This window comes from Octodon degus, unplaced genomic scaffold (genome assembly GCF_000260255.1).
Source record: "Octodon degus isolate 3935 unplaced genomic scaffold, OctDeg1.0 scaffold00056, whole genome shotgun sequence".
Lineage (NCBI taxonomy): Eukaryota > Metazoa > Chordata > Mammalia > Rodentia > Octodontidae > Octodon > Octodon degus.
The window spans coordinates 8,509,256-8,525,743 of record NW_004524632.1 but is presented as its reverse complement, the minus strand read 5'-3'; the positions used below and the strand labels follow the sequence as shown (position 1 = coordinate 8,525,743).

Genomic DNA, 16,488 nt, shown 5'->3' with positions numbered 1-16,488 from the left:
CTTCTTCTTCTTCTTCTTCTTCTTCTTCTTCTTCTTCTTTTTTTGTCTGCCTCATCATGCCTCCAGGGCAGGTCTGGTTTGGCCTGAGTGTCTGGGCATGAACCACAGCATCCTGAGCCTGACTGCTTAGTTTAAGCAGGCACTTAAAACACCTGAGCTAATGGGCAGGCCCCCATGCCCTACTTCTTGCACTGCTGGTAAATAAATCTGTTTCTGGACACAGTAACCCGAGCAGGGCTTCCAGGCTGAGCTCACTCAGGGCAGTCCAGAGGTCCTGGATGTGGCTGGCCCCTGGAAAGGCAGGACCCCTATGGAGGCCCCCATCTCATCCACAGCAGGGAGAGGAAGATTTCAAGCAGAAATCTCTGCATTCACACCCAAAGAAGGGGTCTGTCACCACCAGACTGTGTCTCGGAGGTCCCTTTCCTTGGGCAGGCCAAGCGCTGAAGCTGAGCTGGAAATAGGTCTAGGGGTGTGGGGGGCTTGGGGGAAGGGCACCGGGGAGCCACCAGGCCTCGGAGGCAGAAGCTCAGCAGCTTCAGGTGGGGAGGCAGGGATGCTGTGGAGTCCCCGACCCTGCCAAACTCCTCTTGTAGCTGTGACCGTGTGTGTGTGTGTGTGTGTGTGTGTGTGTGTGTGTGTGTCCTGGAGAAGTTGGGGACTTTAAGCATCAAAACGGGCCCCCTCTTCTGCTGAGGCCCCAACACCAAGCCCAGATTACAGTGCTGCTTCCAATCCTTGAGGAAGGCCGCTCTAGCCCGGCTTGGGGGTCCCTCGAGTAGTCTCCCCTACTCAGCCAGCCAGCGTGTGTGTACTTGGAGAGAGCGGAGGCAGGGAGGCATCCAGTCGATGGCGAGCACCGGTCCCCACCTTCCTTGTCAAGGTGCAGTATCTCCCGGTCTCCACTATGAGGAAGTCCTAACTTCGGTCTTTCTCTCGGCTCTGCTGCTGTAGATCCAACCTCGCATTTCCTGCAGCCCCAACCCAGACTCCACGACGGTGACCCAGTCCACTTAAAAGCATCCCCGGGTTTTCAGCGTAAACACTCTTCTCGCCTGCGCCTCTCAAGCCCCGCCCGCTCCAGTCGAGCCCCCTAAAACCCCGCCCCCTTCCCTCCTGGCCACTGCAATAGCCAATAGCAGGGAAGGTGATTTGCATGGCAACGGAGGGGCGGGGACACGCGACCTCCTAAATCAAAGTTGGGCGGCGGGGACTGGGCGGAGGGGCCGCGGGCGCCGGCCGGGCCGGGAGGGGCGCGATGGGCGGGCGCAGAGGGAGCGGCGGGCCGGGCTCGGACAGCTCGGCTGCCGCCCGTTTGCTCGCACCCACGTCCCCTGCCCGCACCGGTCGTATTCTCTGCAGACTGTCGGTCCCCGCGCCTGGGGTCCCAGCAACTTTTCCCGCCCGAGCCCCGGGGCGGGGGCTGCTGTGTCCGGGCGAGGTCCTCCTGAGGGGCTCGGGGCGCGATCACCTAGGGGACGGCGGGGCCGGTGAGTCGCCTGCCGTCGGGGCCGGTCCTGTCCCCGACCATGACCGAGATGAGCGAGAAGGAGAATGAACCCGAGGACGCGGCCGCCCGCAGCTCCGCGGGGACTGGGTCGGTGACCCAGGAAACTAAGGTAACGAGGGGGCGCGAGGTCCGGATCCCCCGGAGACCTTAGCCACGAGGGATCCTTGGGAGTCACGGGGGGCTGGCGGGGCGCAAGGAAGCCCCAGAGCTGCGCAGCCATCCGGGGTGGGGGGGGTGAGTGGGGGGGGGTGAGTGACGAGGGGACTCGGGGACCCCGGCTGCTCGGCCGCGCCGCGCCACGCCAGCGAGGCTGTCACCAGCGGGGAACGCGCGCCGCTGGTGTGGACGGTGCGTGTGCGTGCGGGGCGCTTGGCTCAATGTCGCTGCACCTGTCTGGCTCATCCGGGTGTCAGCGTGTGCGTTCATCTGTGGGTGCCTGGGTCTCCGGAACCTATAGCTGTCTCGCACTCCCAAACCCCCAGCCTGGGGAGGCTCCGAGTCGGAGTGCACAGCTTCGTCGTCCGCGCCTGCCCGGAGCTGCGGCAGCGCGGGTCTTCGGTCCGGCGGGGGCCCCCCGAGTGTTCTCTGCGTCTCTGGAGCAGTCAGGGGCGGCCCCACCCCCACCGGGGAACGGGGGTGGAGCAGCGAAAAAGGAGAAGTCGTAATTAATGAATGTCATAATTAACCCTAATTATGTATGATGGTTGATCCTGCGGGAGTCACAATGAATAAATTATTCCCCAGCAAGGCAGGCAGGGTCCAGACTCGGGCTTGAAGGGGTTGGGGGAGGCCTAGCTCGTCTAAACACATTCCTCTAGAGTTCTGGGCACTTTAAAAACAAGTTCTGCCAAAGCCACCCAAGAAAGAAGGGGCTGTATCCCCTGTCTGTCCCCTGACTTCTGGCCAAGACCTTCTTCACTGTTACCTAAAGAGAAGGAGCCCTGAGGACAACTAGGCAGGGGTGGGTGGGGGTGGGGGAGGGTTTGGGCTCCACCTTCCCGAATCCATCCCTACCACCCTCCCCATAAGAGGTTAATTCAAGGTCAAGGACACGGAGTGAGGGGAGGGAGGTGAAGGGGCTCTGGTGGGGTCTGACGGGGGACCTGGCCAGAATCCGTGCCCATGTGACCTCTGTCCTCCATCCACCAGGCTGAGACGCCCAGCCTTTCCTCCATCCTCTCTGGGGAAGGGGATGAGATGCTGGGGTATTTGTGACAGCTCTGACAGGCAGTCCCAGGTCAGAGCCACACCCTGGGGTGCCCCCAGTCTTCTCAGCCACCCCTGCTTGCTGGGGCCTTGGGGCCCCCCAGGCTCCTGCACTGAGGCCTATCTGCTGTGGCACCCTCTTTCTTCCCCAGGAGCTGCTCCAGGCGGCACAAGCAGGAGTTCTGGGCAGTGCCACCTCAGCACTCAGAGGACTGCTGGCTCAGCCTGTGTGGGAGGGGAGGTCAGGCCTGGAAGCGCTTACCTGCCTCTTCCCAGCCCAAGGACCCTCCAATGTCACCACCTCCTGGCTCAAAGGAGCTTGGGCCTTCAGAGTCTACGGGTGGGAAGTGAGGGGGTGCTGCCCACCCAGTTCAGGGTTGGAGACAGGTCTAATGGGGGTCACTGTCAGGCAGGGAAGCCAACATTCCAGAGCTCTGCATCCACTTGGTGCCCCCTTGGGCATTGCTTGACAGCCCAGGTCCAGCCTCCTGCTACCCCAAAGCCTGGGGCCCGGTTCTGTAGCTACCCACTCACCAGTCCTCCCAGGGGTCTTGCTCCTCTCACTCCTCCTAGCACACTGGGGTTGGCTGCACCGCACCCCCTTGGACCACCCCTGGGGAGGCCCTGCCAGGCCTCCCCTGCTGTCTGAGTCAGCTTGCACTGTGTCTGCTGCCACTTATTGCCAGATGCCTGGTGCCCTTTTGGGAGCTGCTGTGGGACATCGAAGAAAGAAGGGGCCGCCCAGGAGCCATGGGGAGGGGGCAAATGGGGAGGGCTTCCCAGGAGAACAGATCTGGGGACAAGCTGGGGAGCCTCAGGAGGAAACACAATGCAGCAACTTCTCTCTGTGCTAAGGCATGGCCCCTCACGATGGCTGGTGGGCGCAGAGCAGAGGTGTGGAGTCCCAGGAGGGGCAGAGCTGGCCAGCAGTGGTGAAGTTAGGTCCAAGTGGCCAAGCCAGATGTAGATATCCCTGGAGTAGCCAGGCAACAAGCCATTTGGCAGAGATGCCCCATTCTGCCCTCTGGCCATATCCCTTGGCATCGGCCAGTTACCCCAGGTGGCACATTGTCCCTTCCCACTTCACCCTCCAGGGACCTGGGGCCCTCAGTTGAGCCAGGAACTTGGCTGGCACAGAGGAGCTGCCCTGTTGCTGGGGAACATCATGTTCCAGAGGCTCCTGGTACCCTGCAGCAATGGCTGTTGACACCGAGACCAGGGAGAGGAGTACCAGGAAGCAGGGCAGGCTGCAGCGTGGGGAGGTTTGGGATCTTGTCCTGTGAGGGTCCCTGTGGCACTGCTAGCTTGGAAGGGGAAACAGGGGTCGGGGCAAAAGTCACAGTGAGGCAGGTTTCTCTGTACGTAGGGAAGCACTTCTGGAAACCGGCTGCCCAAAGATGGTGTGGTCCCAAGCCCTTGCAGGCTTCCCAAAGCAAGAACTGAGCCCCAGGCAGAGCGGGCACAGCAGGGGGGGGCATTCTAGCTGGCCAGTCCCTCAGGACAGTCCTGAATCCCTTGTCTGACCCAGTGGATGAGCCTTGGCACGGCTGAGAGCAGGGTGGGTCCACAGTTGCTCCTGGACATTCTGGCTTTAGCAGCCTCGATCAGAGCCCATCTCTGCTCCTTAGCTGCTGAGGATTTTAACCCCCAGAGCTTCAGATGCTCACCTGAAAGGCAGGAGAGAGCGCAGGGGCCTGAGTTCAATCCCCAGTTCTGCAGTTACCTCCTCGGAGGGTGGTGCCAGAACTAACTGGATGCTGGAGATGAGACACTAGCTCAGCAGGCCGGGGATATAGCTCAGGGTACAGCCATTGTGCGTGGCAAGCACAAGCACCTGAACTCAATTCCTGGTACCAAAAATTAAAGAAAGAAATGCGAGCTCAAAGCTGGGTGTGCGGTGGTGCATTCCTGTCATCCCCGGCATTAGAAAGGCTGAGGCAGGAGGATCACTGCAATTTTGAGGCCAACCTGACTATATAGTGAGTTCAAGGCCAGCCTGAACTGCATGCCATGAGTGGTATTCAGGGGTGATCCTGAGTTTAATCCCTGGGACAGCAAAAAAAGGGTGCAAGAGAGAAACAAAAATAGGTAGACTGAGGTTCAGGGCAGCGAATTTTGCCTTCAGTTGGTAGGTTCACTCTTGCCATCCAGCTCATCTGCTGAGTTTTGCCTTCTGTATGTGCTGGTCTATGCCCAGGGTCCCTGGACAGAACAGTGAGGGAACATCCACCCTCATGGGGCCTCCGAGAGCCCGTAAGCCCTGCCTGACACAAACCACATTCAAGTGCCAGGCTAGGGCAGCCCCTGTGCAGGACCTGAGGCCCTGGCCTCCCAGCAGACACTGTGGCTGCCTGCGCCCAGCCATGCCTGTTCCCCGTCCATCATGATGCCTGCACGAGCTGGAGGCCATCACCCCATCGCCTTGGCACCATGACTAGGCGGGCGGCCATGGCACACAGGCCTCCTGGAGCCCCAGCCAGGAGGCCTGGCCAAGTCGCACTGCCCAGAGGCAGGTCTGCGCCTTTGTGCACTGGCGGGAAGGAATGGGCAGGTGGAGGCGCCCTCAAGGCTCTGGGTGACCCAAGTATGCTAGAGTGAGCACTGGGGAGAGGGTTCTGGCCCCTCACCTGCTGTGGCCAGCCCACCAATGCCTGTGGGGGCGACACCCCCGGTGGGGGCCTGGGGGACAGTGTTGGTCCTTAATCCCTGCCACTCAAACTCAAAGCCACCTGGGGCAACTTAGCAAGATCCTGTCTCCAAAGTCATCATTTCCTGAGGGAGTGAGGGGCAGTGACAGCAGTAAGCTGGGGTGAGGCTGGGGTGGGCTGGCAGGTCAGGACTGGCACAAGGGCGCCAGTGGAGGGTGAGGTCCACCGCAGCAGGGCGCTGTGGGAAGGTCTGGGAGGCTGCAGAGGTGTTCATGAGATGACAGAGGACAGGTGTGGCAGGGCTCCCAGGAAGCACAAAGTCCCAGCACCTGCAAGGTGGCTGCTCAGGGAGGCACGGGTGGCAAGGCCGGGTCCACAGGGTCACAGAAAGATTCAGACCCACACTGGGAGCCACCCTCCTGTCTCAGCCTCCTGAGCACGGGTCACAGGCATGCACCACCCCGGCTGTCCATGCTCTGGTCCCCACACCGCACCCCCCTCCCCAGCTGCAGCGGTTCAAGCGCTCGCTGTCCCTCAAGACCATCCTAAGGAGCAAGAGCATGGAGAACTTCTTCCTGCGCTCCAGCTCCGAGCTCAAGCGTCCCACCGAGGTGCTGCTCACGCCCCCGACCCCGCTGCCCCCGCCCTCCCCGCCGCCCACGTCCTCTCCAGCACCCTCCCCCTGTCCAGCGCTGCGCCCCCTGGCACCGCTTAAGCCTTCCAGGCTGCACGGCTTCCAGGAGTACGTCTTCAAGCGCGCCAGCCCATGCCAGCTGTGCCACCAGCTCATCGTGGGTAGGCTCTGGGCCCCAGGGGGAGGCTGGTGGGTGACGGGGCACCATCCAGGCGCTGGCTGTGTCCCTTCTCCAGGGTGCTGCCCAGCCCGTGTGAGGCCCTGGGTTCACCCCGTGCTGTAAAAAGCAGGGAAGGCAGGGGCAGCACGGTCAGGGGCGTGAGCAGCACCTCGGTGGGACACCGACGAAGAAGAGTGTCGCCAGGTGGCTGCGTGCAGCATATTGGCGCCTGTGCTCTTTGAGCCTCGCTGGGCTTCCAAGCCACTGAGCCTGCCTGTATAGGCGGAGGACGCCCAGTCCTGCACTTCCTGTGCCCTTGCCTGCCTGCTGTGCCCAGGGTTGTGCTTGCTCTTGACCAAGCCTCGGGCTGAACCCCAAATCTTCCAGGAAACTCCAAGCAGGGCCTGCGCTGTAGGAGCTGCAAGGCCAGTGTCCACCTCTGGTGCTCAGAGGAGACCTCCCACCAGCAATGCCCGGGCAAGACGGTGAGCGGGGTTTCCTGGGCCCTACAGCCGGGCCTCCTGGGCGCCCCGCAGCCCTGACCTCCGCCTCTGCTCCCCTGACAGTCTGCCTCCTTCCGCCGCAACTTCAGCTCCCCGCTCCTGGTGCACGAGCCACCACCAGCCTGTACCCTGAGCAGAGAGTCCCTACCCACAGGTGAGTGTCCCGGAAGCAAGACGGGGCTGTTTCCTGCTCTTTTTTTTTTTTTTTTTTTTTAATATGTGTGTGTGTGTGTGTGTGTGTGTGTGTGTGCGTGGCCAGCTCAGCCCACCAGGGGGCGGGGCTGGCTGGCATGTGGTGCTGGGGATTGAACCGCGGTCCCTGTGCTTTGCTTAGCTTAGCTTGTTCTAAGTAGGCGCTTTAGACCACTGAGCCATCTCACCAGCCCACATTGACTGCTCTTGACTGATCGATTGAAGTCCTGGAGCTTGAACCCAGAGGTTCCATAGGTTTTTATTTTGAGACAGCTTCACTGAATTGTCCAGGCTGGGCTCAAATTTAAGGATCCTCCTGGGGCCGGGGAGATGGCTCAGTGGAATAAGCGCTTCCCTGGCAAGGGCAAGGGCCTGAGTTCAATCCCCGGTTCTGCAAAAAAAGAAAAAAGATCCTCCTTCCTCAGCCTCCCAGAGTGCTGGGGTTATCCACCCCAAACCTGGCTAACAGTCTAATTCTAAGAGAAATCTTGGTTTTGATGACAGCATTGCGGCTGCCTCATAGGTTGGATGGGCTCGATTGAGGGCCTGAGGAGCGGGGTTGGGAGGCCACGAGGTTGCCCAGAGCTTGGGAGCTTGGACCACACCCGCAGCAGTAGAGGAGCAATCTGTGTGTGTTCTCCAAGACCTGGCAGGTTGAGTGAAGGGCTGCAGTGGCTCCGGGCAACGGGACAGCAAGGCATCCGGGTCTCCGCCTGGGCACCCTGGGAGGATACATAGAGGCCACAGGGAGGAGGAGGATTGGGGCAGCCAGGGAGGGGATGACAGCGCGGCCAGGAGTTGGGTGAGCCGGGGCCAGGCTGCAGATTCTGGCCTGCCCAGCAGGGCCCGGTGGGAAGGTGGACCCGGTATACGAGACCCTGCGCTATGGCACGTCCCTGGCCCTGATGAACCGCTCCAGCTTCAGCAGTACATCTGAGTCCCCCACGCGGAGCCTGGTACTGAAGGGGAGAGAGGAGAGGGGAGAGACCGAGGGGAGGGGCTGCGGTGCCATAGTGCTGGGACTGAGCTGGCCTCCTCCCCTGTGCCCAGAGTGAGCGCGACGAGCTGGCTGAGGACGGGGAGGGCAGCATCCGCAGCTCTGAGGAGGGGCCCAGCGACGGTGGTGAGCAAGGGAAGGCGCGGGATGCGGGAGGGGGGAGGGGGAGAGGGGAGGGAATGGGGGGTACACTCACATCTGGCCCCGCCCTGTGACCCCAGTGTTCACATCCCTGGCTGAGAGCGAAGAGTCAGGAGCAGAGGAGCGGAGCCCTGGGCAGCAGGTAAGAGGCCCCGGCGGGGCGGTGTCCCTGGCTCAGCAGGCCACTGTTCTGGCGTGTGTGAGGGGCGGAGCCACTGCTCCCAGATTTGTCCTGAATGCTTGGGGGACTGGCAGTGTCAGGGTGAGAGCCCCAGGGGACCTTCTGTCACCTGTGCTTGCTTCCCCAGGGAGGGTCTGGCACCTCAGGTCCCCAGGCAGGCTCTCCGAGTAGGCCACGGTGGGGCAGCGAAAGGCTTGTACCCTCAGCGCCCACCCAGCGCTTCTCCCCAGCCCCCCAAGGCGACCCTGCGGAAGGAGGTGGGGCCCATGTACTCCTACGTAGCCCTCTACAAGTTCCTGCCCCAGGAGAGCAACGACCTGGCCCTGCAGTGAGTCCTTTCTGTGTTCCAGCAGCTGCGGGTTTCCCAGCTCTGCACCCCCAACCGGGGCACGTGGGGGAGGGGCTCCCTGGAGGGAGGGAGGGGGCTCAGGCCCTGCAGGACTGGAGTTGGGTGGGCTCTGAAGGCCACAATGACTGCAGGCTGGCCCCTCTGGGGCACGCCCGCGCCTGCATGGCTCTCTTTCTGCAGGCCTGGAGATCGAATCTTGCTGGTGGATGACTCCAACGAAGACTGGTGGAAGGTGCCTTGGGGGGTGGTGTGGGGGACTCGGGACCCGATGGCTGTGCCCACTTCTCTCCAAGCCCCTCAGATCTCCCTAGCTCTGCCCTCACTGTGCTCTGACTTGCCCTGTGCTGGTTGTGTCCCTCTCCTCCCTCCCAGCCTCCCCAGCCCCAAAGAAGCCCATGGTCAGCTGGCTGGGAGCCCAGGTCCAGAGCTAAGCAGAAGTCGGTCCTGAAGCAGCAGGGGCTTGGGCTAACAGTGGCCTCTCCCCCAGGGCAAGATCGGCGACCGCGTGGGCTTTTTCCCGGCCAATTTTGTGCAGCGGGTAAGGCCAGGCGAGAACGTGTGGCGCTGCTGCCGGTCCTTCTCGGGAAGTAAAGAGCAGGGTTACCTGAGCCTCAAGGAAAACCAGGTGAGCCCAGCCCTGCGAATGACCGCGGCAGCACCAGAGAAGCACATGTGAACGTGGACTCTGGGGCTGGCTTGCTGTTACCTGGAAGTCCTTTCCCCTTTATTCCTCTGAGGACTGGGAAGGGAGCCAGACGGGTGGTACACGCCTGTAATCCCAGCACACTGGAGGCTGAGGCAGGAGTGCCAGGAGGCCAGCCTGGGCTACACAGCTAAACCCTGTCTCAAAAAAACCAAAAAATAAGAGATGGGGATGGGACAGGTGCTAGACCCCGTCCCGGGACCTGGGGCGTCAGCAGGCCTCTGGGTCAGGGCTCAGTACCACCTCCATCTCGTGCAGATCTGCGTTGGCGTGGGCAGAAGCGGAGATGCAGATGGCTTCATCCGTGTCAGCAGCGGCAGGAAGCGGGGCCTAGTGCCGGCTGACGCCCTGAATGAGATCTGAGGGCTCAGGGCGAGTGGAGCTGCCTGTGCCCTGACTGGCATCTGATGGGAAGGGGTGCGGGCATCCTGACACCCTGCTTCTTCTGCCCCTCTCCCCCTCTCCCGGGACCCTCAACCCTTGGGAGGTTTTATTTCTTGGGTGAGGCACCCTGCTGGGCTGATCCCCTGGGACTGGAAGTTGGAAGCTGTAGGTAGGTCCCCCACAGTGCCTGGGTACCCCAAATCTGGCCACTGCACTGAGTCCTGTGTTGGACAGGCCCCTAGGATACCCAGACTCCCCACCTGCCCGTGCAGCCTCTGCATGCCTGAACCCACGCCTTCAGAGCCTTTGCTTGGGTCTGTTTACACCGGCCCCTTTGTAAGTGGCACTATGGGGGCTTTCTGCACCCCTCAGCCCTTTGCCCCCGAGGGGGGATCCAGTGCCATGGCAGGGCCCCTGGGCCCCCTCTTAGTCTCCACGTCTCTGTCACCTCTTCACTTCTCAGGCAAGTTCTGCAGGAATCTCTCCCACTACTTGAAACCTGGTCCTACAGAGGGGGGAGGGCAGAGGTCTCCACAGATGTGACAAGTTGAGACTGTCCCCTCAATAGATGATCACCACAGAGCAATCTGGGCTCGGAAAGTGGCCTGAGAACCAGTCCCGGCCCACACTTGGTCCAAACCACCCCATGTCACCTTCAGGTTGCCCTGACAACAGCGGGACACCCCTCCTTCACCCTTCTCCGGTTCTTCAGGACAGGGGGCTGTGTGTCCCTTTGTAGCTGTCTGCCCCTTTGTCCTGGACACATCAGAGGAAGAGGGGGAGGAGACAGGCAAGGATGAAGAATTCTGGAGTCCCAGGAAATGAGGGGAGCAGGACCGGAGGGCCATCCCACGAGACCTCCGTCTTGCAGGCTGCTTTATTCTGGTGCCAGCTTTCCTTCCCCAAGCTCGGAGCCTCCTGTTGTGCCCTTGGTCATGCCAGCCAATGCCCCCCTCCCGGGCAGTCACAACCCCCATGGTGAGAGGCACACAGGTTCTCCCCTTCTCCTCCTCAGAGGGGGCTCAAGCCACACTGCCCTGTTTGCTGCCATGAGGCCCCCCAGCGATACCCCCGGGGCGGCCGATGCCCACTGTACACCAGGCTGCATGGCGGGTCTGTCTGGCCCTGCGGAGCCCCAGGCCCTAATTAAATGTATTTTGTCCCGGCTGTCTGCTTTGAAGAGTGGAGCATGGCTACAGTCGTGGCTGGAGCAGCACGCGCGAGGGGGTGGGATGACAGGATTTGGGTCACAGCTGACATGTACGACGCGGGGCAGGGGCTGGCACCCAACTGGCAGGGCAAGGAGGGGAGGGGGAAAGGGTGGAGAGGGCCCCAGGGAAGGGGACGCTGGAGGGCTGTGGTCCCTCTCCAATGCCACAGGGGGTAAGCACACATCTCCGACCCTCAGGACCACACTTGCCCACCCAGAAGTGTCCTGTAAGGCCCATTTGCCTTGGCGCGGAGGGCTTGGCCCCCACGCAGATCGGCCTAGCTTCCGCAGCCCCCTGGAGACTGCTGCCTGCAGGGACATGCTCAGATTCAGGGCTGATGACTCAGCATGCCCTCCCCTAGCTACCGGACCACAACCCACCCGCGCCTGCCAGCAGAGCACAGAGGTGCGTGCCCCTGAGCCCCAGATATTTATAGGTGCGCTTTGGGGCCTGGCCCTCGAGTGCTAGAGCCCAGCGTCTTTCACCCTGGTGGTCCCAGCCCTCCCCAGTAGGACATCTTGCCTGTTAGCAGGACAGCGGTTGGTCTTCAACTAGATGAGGACCCTAAGGCACAGATGGTAGGGAACCTGAGGTCTTGCAGACTGCAGCCCAATTCTGCTCTGTTCATATGGGGAAACAGGTCCAGAGCAAGCTAATGAGCAGCGCCAAGTCTCCCAAAGAAATCAGTGAGCAAGGCAGTCCCTGAAATAATGTTTTTTGTGTGTGTGTGTGGAACCAGGGATTGAACTCGGGCCCTTGCGCTTGCCAGGCAAGTGCTTATTCCACCGAGCAATCTCCCGGGCCCCAATGATGCTTTTTCTAGCCAGGAAGGGTGGTCCACGCTTGTCAGCTCATCACTCTGGGAAGCTCAAGTTAAAACCCAGACTGGGGCTGGTGAGATGGCTCAGTGGTCTAAAGCACCCACTTAGAACAAGCTTAGCAAAGCACAGGGACCGCGGTTCAATCCCCCAGCACCACATGCCAGCCAGCCCCACCCCCAGGTGGGCTGAGCTGGCCACACACACACAAAATAAATAATTTAAAAAAAAACCCACACTGGACAAGTCAGGGAGACTAACAAGTCTTTCATCCCCAGTACTGAAAATAGAAGGAACCATATCTTTTCTCCCAGCTTAGCTCTACTTCCTTGCTGCCCAGAGTCCCAAAGTGAAAACTAGACACCTGGCGGGCTGAGGTGGTGCCCTAGGGATGGGAGCCCCTTCTTGGACGCCTCAGTAACTCATTCTGCACCTCAGTGTGGCTGCCAGCCCAGCAGCTGCCGCACCCCTTCGCTCGGCCTCTTTGCCGCACTGCCGAGCACAGCAGCTTTTCCGGGTGGCTGAGCCACCAGCAGCCTGCTTGCAGCCTCAGGGCTGGGGACAGCTGGTGCCCTGCCCTCTGCACCCACTCACAGTCTGCATCAGCAACCACCAAGCTGGGGCAGAGGACAGCTAGGACCCTGAGGGCCATGCCCCACTGCAGTAGCCCCCTCCTACTCCTCATGCACCACAGGGGCAAAGGTCACCTGGAGACATGAGCCAGAGCAGCCTAAAGGATGGGTAGATACCAGCTGCCTCAAAGGAGGCCAGGTGGGGCCGGGGATGTGGCTCAGTAGAATAAGCACTTGTCTGGCAAGTGCAAGAGCCTCAGTTCAACGGCGGACTGACCCAGACCTTTCCCAGCACATAGTATTGGGAGCGCACCTCACATATGTAATGCAGGTCAGTGTAGCTAGCCTGGCCTTGACTAGGTAACCCAGGGCAGCCTCACACTAGCAGTGAACCTCCTGCCTCAGTCTCCCGAGTGCTGGGATTACAGGTGTGCCAGCATGCAGGGCCCGCAGCGCTTTTAAACTTCAATTCCGAGACAGTCCTCCTTGCTATATTGCCCAGGCTGAGTTCAAACTTGAGTTCTTCCTGTCCTGGTGGCTGAGTGCTGGGCTCACAGACGTGCTCTGCCACACCCTTTTTACTACACTCAGTTTAGGAACATCAAAGGCTTTTTTTCTTGTTTTTGACCATCTCTGGTACAGCCAGATGTTTCCAGGCCCTCGAGGAGCTTGGTGACTCTAAGGTGCTTCTACTTCGATTCCCTGGGAAGTGGCAGAGGTGCAGGGCAGAGCTTCAGGAAGTGGTGGGCCTGGGAATGTGGCCCAGTGGTAGAAGCGCCAAGTGACAATGCGCCAGGAATCCCAGGAGGCAGGTTGCTCCTTGGCTTACCAGCCCCTTCCCCTCACTTTCTAGAAACCCAAGGAACCAAGCCCAGGGATGCACAGCTTGCCATGGAGTTGCACCCCCGAGGGAGCAGCGCCACCTTCTGGGCAGCAGCTGTACCGGCTCCGGCGCCGTGTCCTTGGCCAGGAAGGCCGGCTGGGAAGGCAGGCTCTAGGTGCCATCGGCCTTGTACCAAAGAGGTCACAGTAGGCAGAGACCAGCACAGCTTGTAGCCCAGACTGCACCTCCTGTCCCCCTTGGTGCTACTCTCCCTGCTCTGCCTCGTACACTCTGGGAGGGCACTGCCAGGAGGGTCCTCATTTTAGATGAGCCGAGAACCAAGCTGGTCACGTCCCCAAACCGCACCCCTCCTATAGCTGGCTGCCTGACCAGCATCACTGCTACCTGAGTTCAGGCTCCAAAACCCGCATGATGTGCACTCAGCCTACACAACAGAGCTGTGGTGAAGGACAGACTTCCGTCTGTAGGCTGAAAATAGTGCCAAGAGCCTATTCCCACCTCGCCCAGATTTTTTTTTTTTTTTTTTCAGAACTGGGGATTGAACTCAGGCCCTTGGCAAGCACTTATTCCTCTGAGCCATCTCCCCGGCCCCCTTGCCCAGATTCTTGGCTGAAGAACTGACTGGCAATTATTCCCACAATTAGGTGGGAAAGTCAAATCCACTTCCCATTAAGCAGACACAAAGAAACAACACAGTGGCTCTAAGCCTGGGCTGCACAGTAAGGTCCTGCCTTAAAAACTTTGCACCTTCACTTCTACTGACACCTTATGCAACCCAGAGGCAAAGTTCTCTCAGCAAACCAGATGTGGCAGTACAGTTTTGGCTGAGGCTTAGAGGTTGAGTTTTAGGCAGAGACTGGAGTGCCTGCAATCCCAACACTCAGGAGGCTGAGGCAGGAGGATCACTGTGAACTCAAAGCCAGTCTGGACTACACAGTAAATCACAGGAGGCCAGGGATATGGATCAGCAGCAAGCACAAGGTCCTGATACTAAAAAAAAAAAAAAAAAAAAAAAAAAAAGACGCCCGGGAGGGTGGTGTCCACCTATAACCAGTGGGAGACCGAAGCAAGACATTCTCAAGTCTGAGTCATCTTGGGCTACTTAACAAAACTTCTCAAAACACAAAAGGGGGCCAGGGAGATAGCGCAAGAGAATAAGTGCTTGCCTGGCAAGCGCAGGGTCGAGTTCAATCCCCAGTACCCCCCCCCACAAAGGCTGGGCCCCACACCCTTGAAAGGAAACCCGAGGTGCAGTACAGCTGGACAGGGAGAAAGCAGAGCAGGCTGCGCAGGCCCCAGAGGAAAGGCCAAGAGCTCTTTAATTTGGGACCTGTCCGTTCTCTGTACACGCAGAGCACTACTTCTTCGTCTCTTCCTCCTTGGACAGGGTCTTGATGATCTCTTCCTTCTTGGCTTGCAGGCGCTCCTCACGGCGCTTGCGCGCTTCCTTGGTCTTCGATCTGCGAGCCTCGGCCTGGTCACTGGCAAGGAAGAGCATAGGATGTGATGTGGGAGGACAGAGGTCCTACAACCCCGGCCAGCTCTGAGGAAGCAGTTGTGGGAGCCACCGGGGCTCCTTTCTGACAGTGCTAGAACCCCGAGCCCCACTGTGAGGTTGGGACCACCCCGAGACTTACGCCAGGAGCTTTTTGCGGGCCTTGTCCGCTTTCAGCTTGTGGATGTGCTCCATGAGGATCCGCTTGTTCTTGAACACATTCCCCTTCACCTTCAGGTACAGGCTGTGATACATATGCCGGTCGATCTTCTTAGATTCCCGGTATCTCCGGAGCAGCCTGCGCAGGATCCGCATTCTGCGCATCCAGGTCACCTTCTCCGGCATTCGGGCGTTGGCTGTACCCTTCCGCTTACCTATGGGGACAGTGAACTAGGAAATTAGCCATGACACAGGTCAAACCACCAGATGATGGCTCTTGGCCCTTTTTTGTTGTTGTTGAAGGCAGGGTCTTACTATGCAGCCCAAGGTGGCCTCAAACTCAGGGCGACCCCCCTGCCTCAGGCTCCCAAGCTCTGGGATTACAGGCTGCATCACACCTGACTACACAATCCCATCGTTACGTGGATGACCTGTTTTACAACGACTCCAAATATTTCATTTACTCAGCCTGTGAGAGTGAGAATGTGTGTGTGGCTGGAACACGGGGCCACGTGGATGCTAGGTAAGCACTCTACCACCAAGCTGCACTCCAGCCTTTTCTCCCCCCAAGATTGCCAGGCTGACCTGCATTCCCAGGGCTCCTGCCTCAGCTTCTCGAGTAGCCTGGGGCCCAGGTTAGGAACCACCACACTGCATGTGACCTCAATTTCCCAGGAAGCACCAGCACACCAATCACTCCTTGACGTTACTTCATGCATGCAGCAAGTAGTACAAAGTGAAGAAGCAGCTCTAAGCAGAGTGTGACCTTCAATTATCCTGACTAGAAAGACACTTCAGGGTTTTCACATAACCACCAAAACCTCAAAGTGTAAGAATGCCGGTAGCATGACTGCACCCCAGACAGGCCTCACCCACATTCCTAACTAGAGCCACTCGAGCTTACCGATGCCCATGTGTCTGCCCTTTCGGCGAGCCAACGTGTTCTTCCGGCATCGTGCCCGAGAATGGACAGTCACAGGCTTGCGGATGATCAGCCCATCTTTGATCAACTTCCGGATCTGCTGACCTGGAAGCACAAGGCAGCCCCCGAGTCAGCAGGGGTCCAGCCACAGCCCAGGACAGGCCCAGCGTGCCACTTAGCCTGGCCCCCTTACCATTTATATATTTTTTTGAGATAAGGTCTCACTATGCAGTTGGGCTGGCCCTGTGTTCATTTTTGGTGCCCCCAAGCTAGTCTTATCTCACAGAGATCTCTTGGAGATCTCAACCTCCTGAGTGCTGGGATTACAGGCTTAAACTGCCACGCCCAGTTCTGGGGCTGCCTGGTGGGCGCCCATCTCCAGGGCGAGAAGGCACGGCCAGGGACTGAAGTCCAGGTCTTGTGCTTATGCCTCTGCGTATCTTCCCCCTACTTTTAAAAAGTTTTATAGCACAGGACAAACTATATCCCTGGCAAAACATGGAGGGAAGCCAAGTGCCTCAGAGCCATCTGCTCAAATGCCCTGAGTAAACTCTTGATTTCTGAAACAGGGTTTTGCTATGTAGCTGGCCTCAAACTGGTGGCACTCTATATGCGTCCCCAGTATCAGGACCACAGGTGTGTGGCACCACCCTGACATCCCTTTACTTCTTTTTTTGAGACAGTGGCTCACCAGTGCGGTCAAGGCGGGCCTGGGAACAAGACCCTTCTGCCTCACCACACCTGGCTACTGCTTTGAGAAGCCTTTTTCTCTAACCTCCACAAAGCAGGAATACAGGCTTCAGGAGCTTCACAAAGTTTATAATGTAACCCCAGTGGTTGTGTTAAATCCTATCCATGC

The 16,488-nt window shown here is 59.4% G+C and overlaps 2 protein-coding genes across 8 annotated transcripts in view; one reads left to right on the top strand and one right to left on the bottom strand.

The window, feature by feature from the left end:
• Nucleotides 1-1,230: 1,230 nt before the first annotated feature.
• Nucleotides 1,231-10,772, top strand: Stac2 (SH3 and cysteine rich domain 2). 7 transcript variants are annotated; one of them, XM_023718175.1, is made up of 11 exons: nt 1,231-1,619; nt 5,871-6,159; nt 6,546-6,643; nt 6,725-6,815; nt 7,697-7,809; nt 7,904-7,976; nt 8,072-8,133; nt 8,403-8,500; nt 8,702-8,753; nt 9,009-9,146; nt 9,483-10,772. In XM_023718175.1, exons 1-11 carry the CDS (start codon nt 1,530-1,532, stop codon nt 9,585-9,587), a joined length of 1,209 nt encoding a protein of 402 aa, XP_023573943.1. In that variant the 5' UTR covers nt 1,231-1,529; the 3' UTR covers nt 9,588-10,772. The 7 variants fall into 7 exon arrangements, with proteins under 7 accessions (XP_023573943.1, XP_023573941.1, XP_023573942.1 ...); XM_023718173.1 differs by having other exon boundaries at nt 8,379-8,500; XM_023718174.1 differs by having other exon boundaries at nt 7,694-7,809.
• Nucleotides 10,773-14,336: 3,564 nt separating this feature from the next.
• Rpl19 (ribosomal protein L19) overlaps nt 14,337-16,488 on the bottom strand; it is a 4,502-nt gene continuing 2,350 nt past the window's right edge. The window contains exons 3-5 of the mRNA XM_004633876.2: nt 15,612-15,734; nt 14,691-14,922; nt 14,337-14,534 (exon numbers count right to left, since the gene is read on the bottom strand). Coding sequence (XP_004633933.1) covers nt 14,411-14,534; nt 14,691-14,922; nt 15,612-15,734 — 479 coding nt within the window. The 3' untranslated portion in view covers nt 14,337-14,410. The remainder of the gene's footprint in view (nt 14,535-14,690; nt 14,923-15,611; nt 15,735-16,488) is intronic.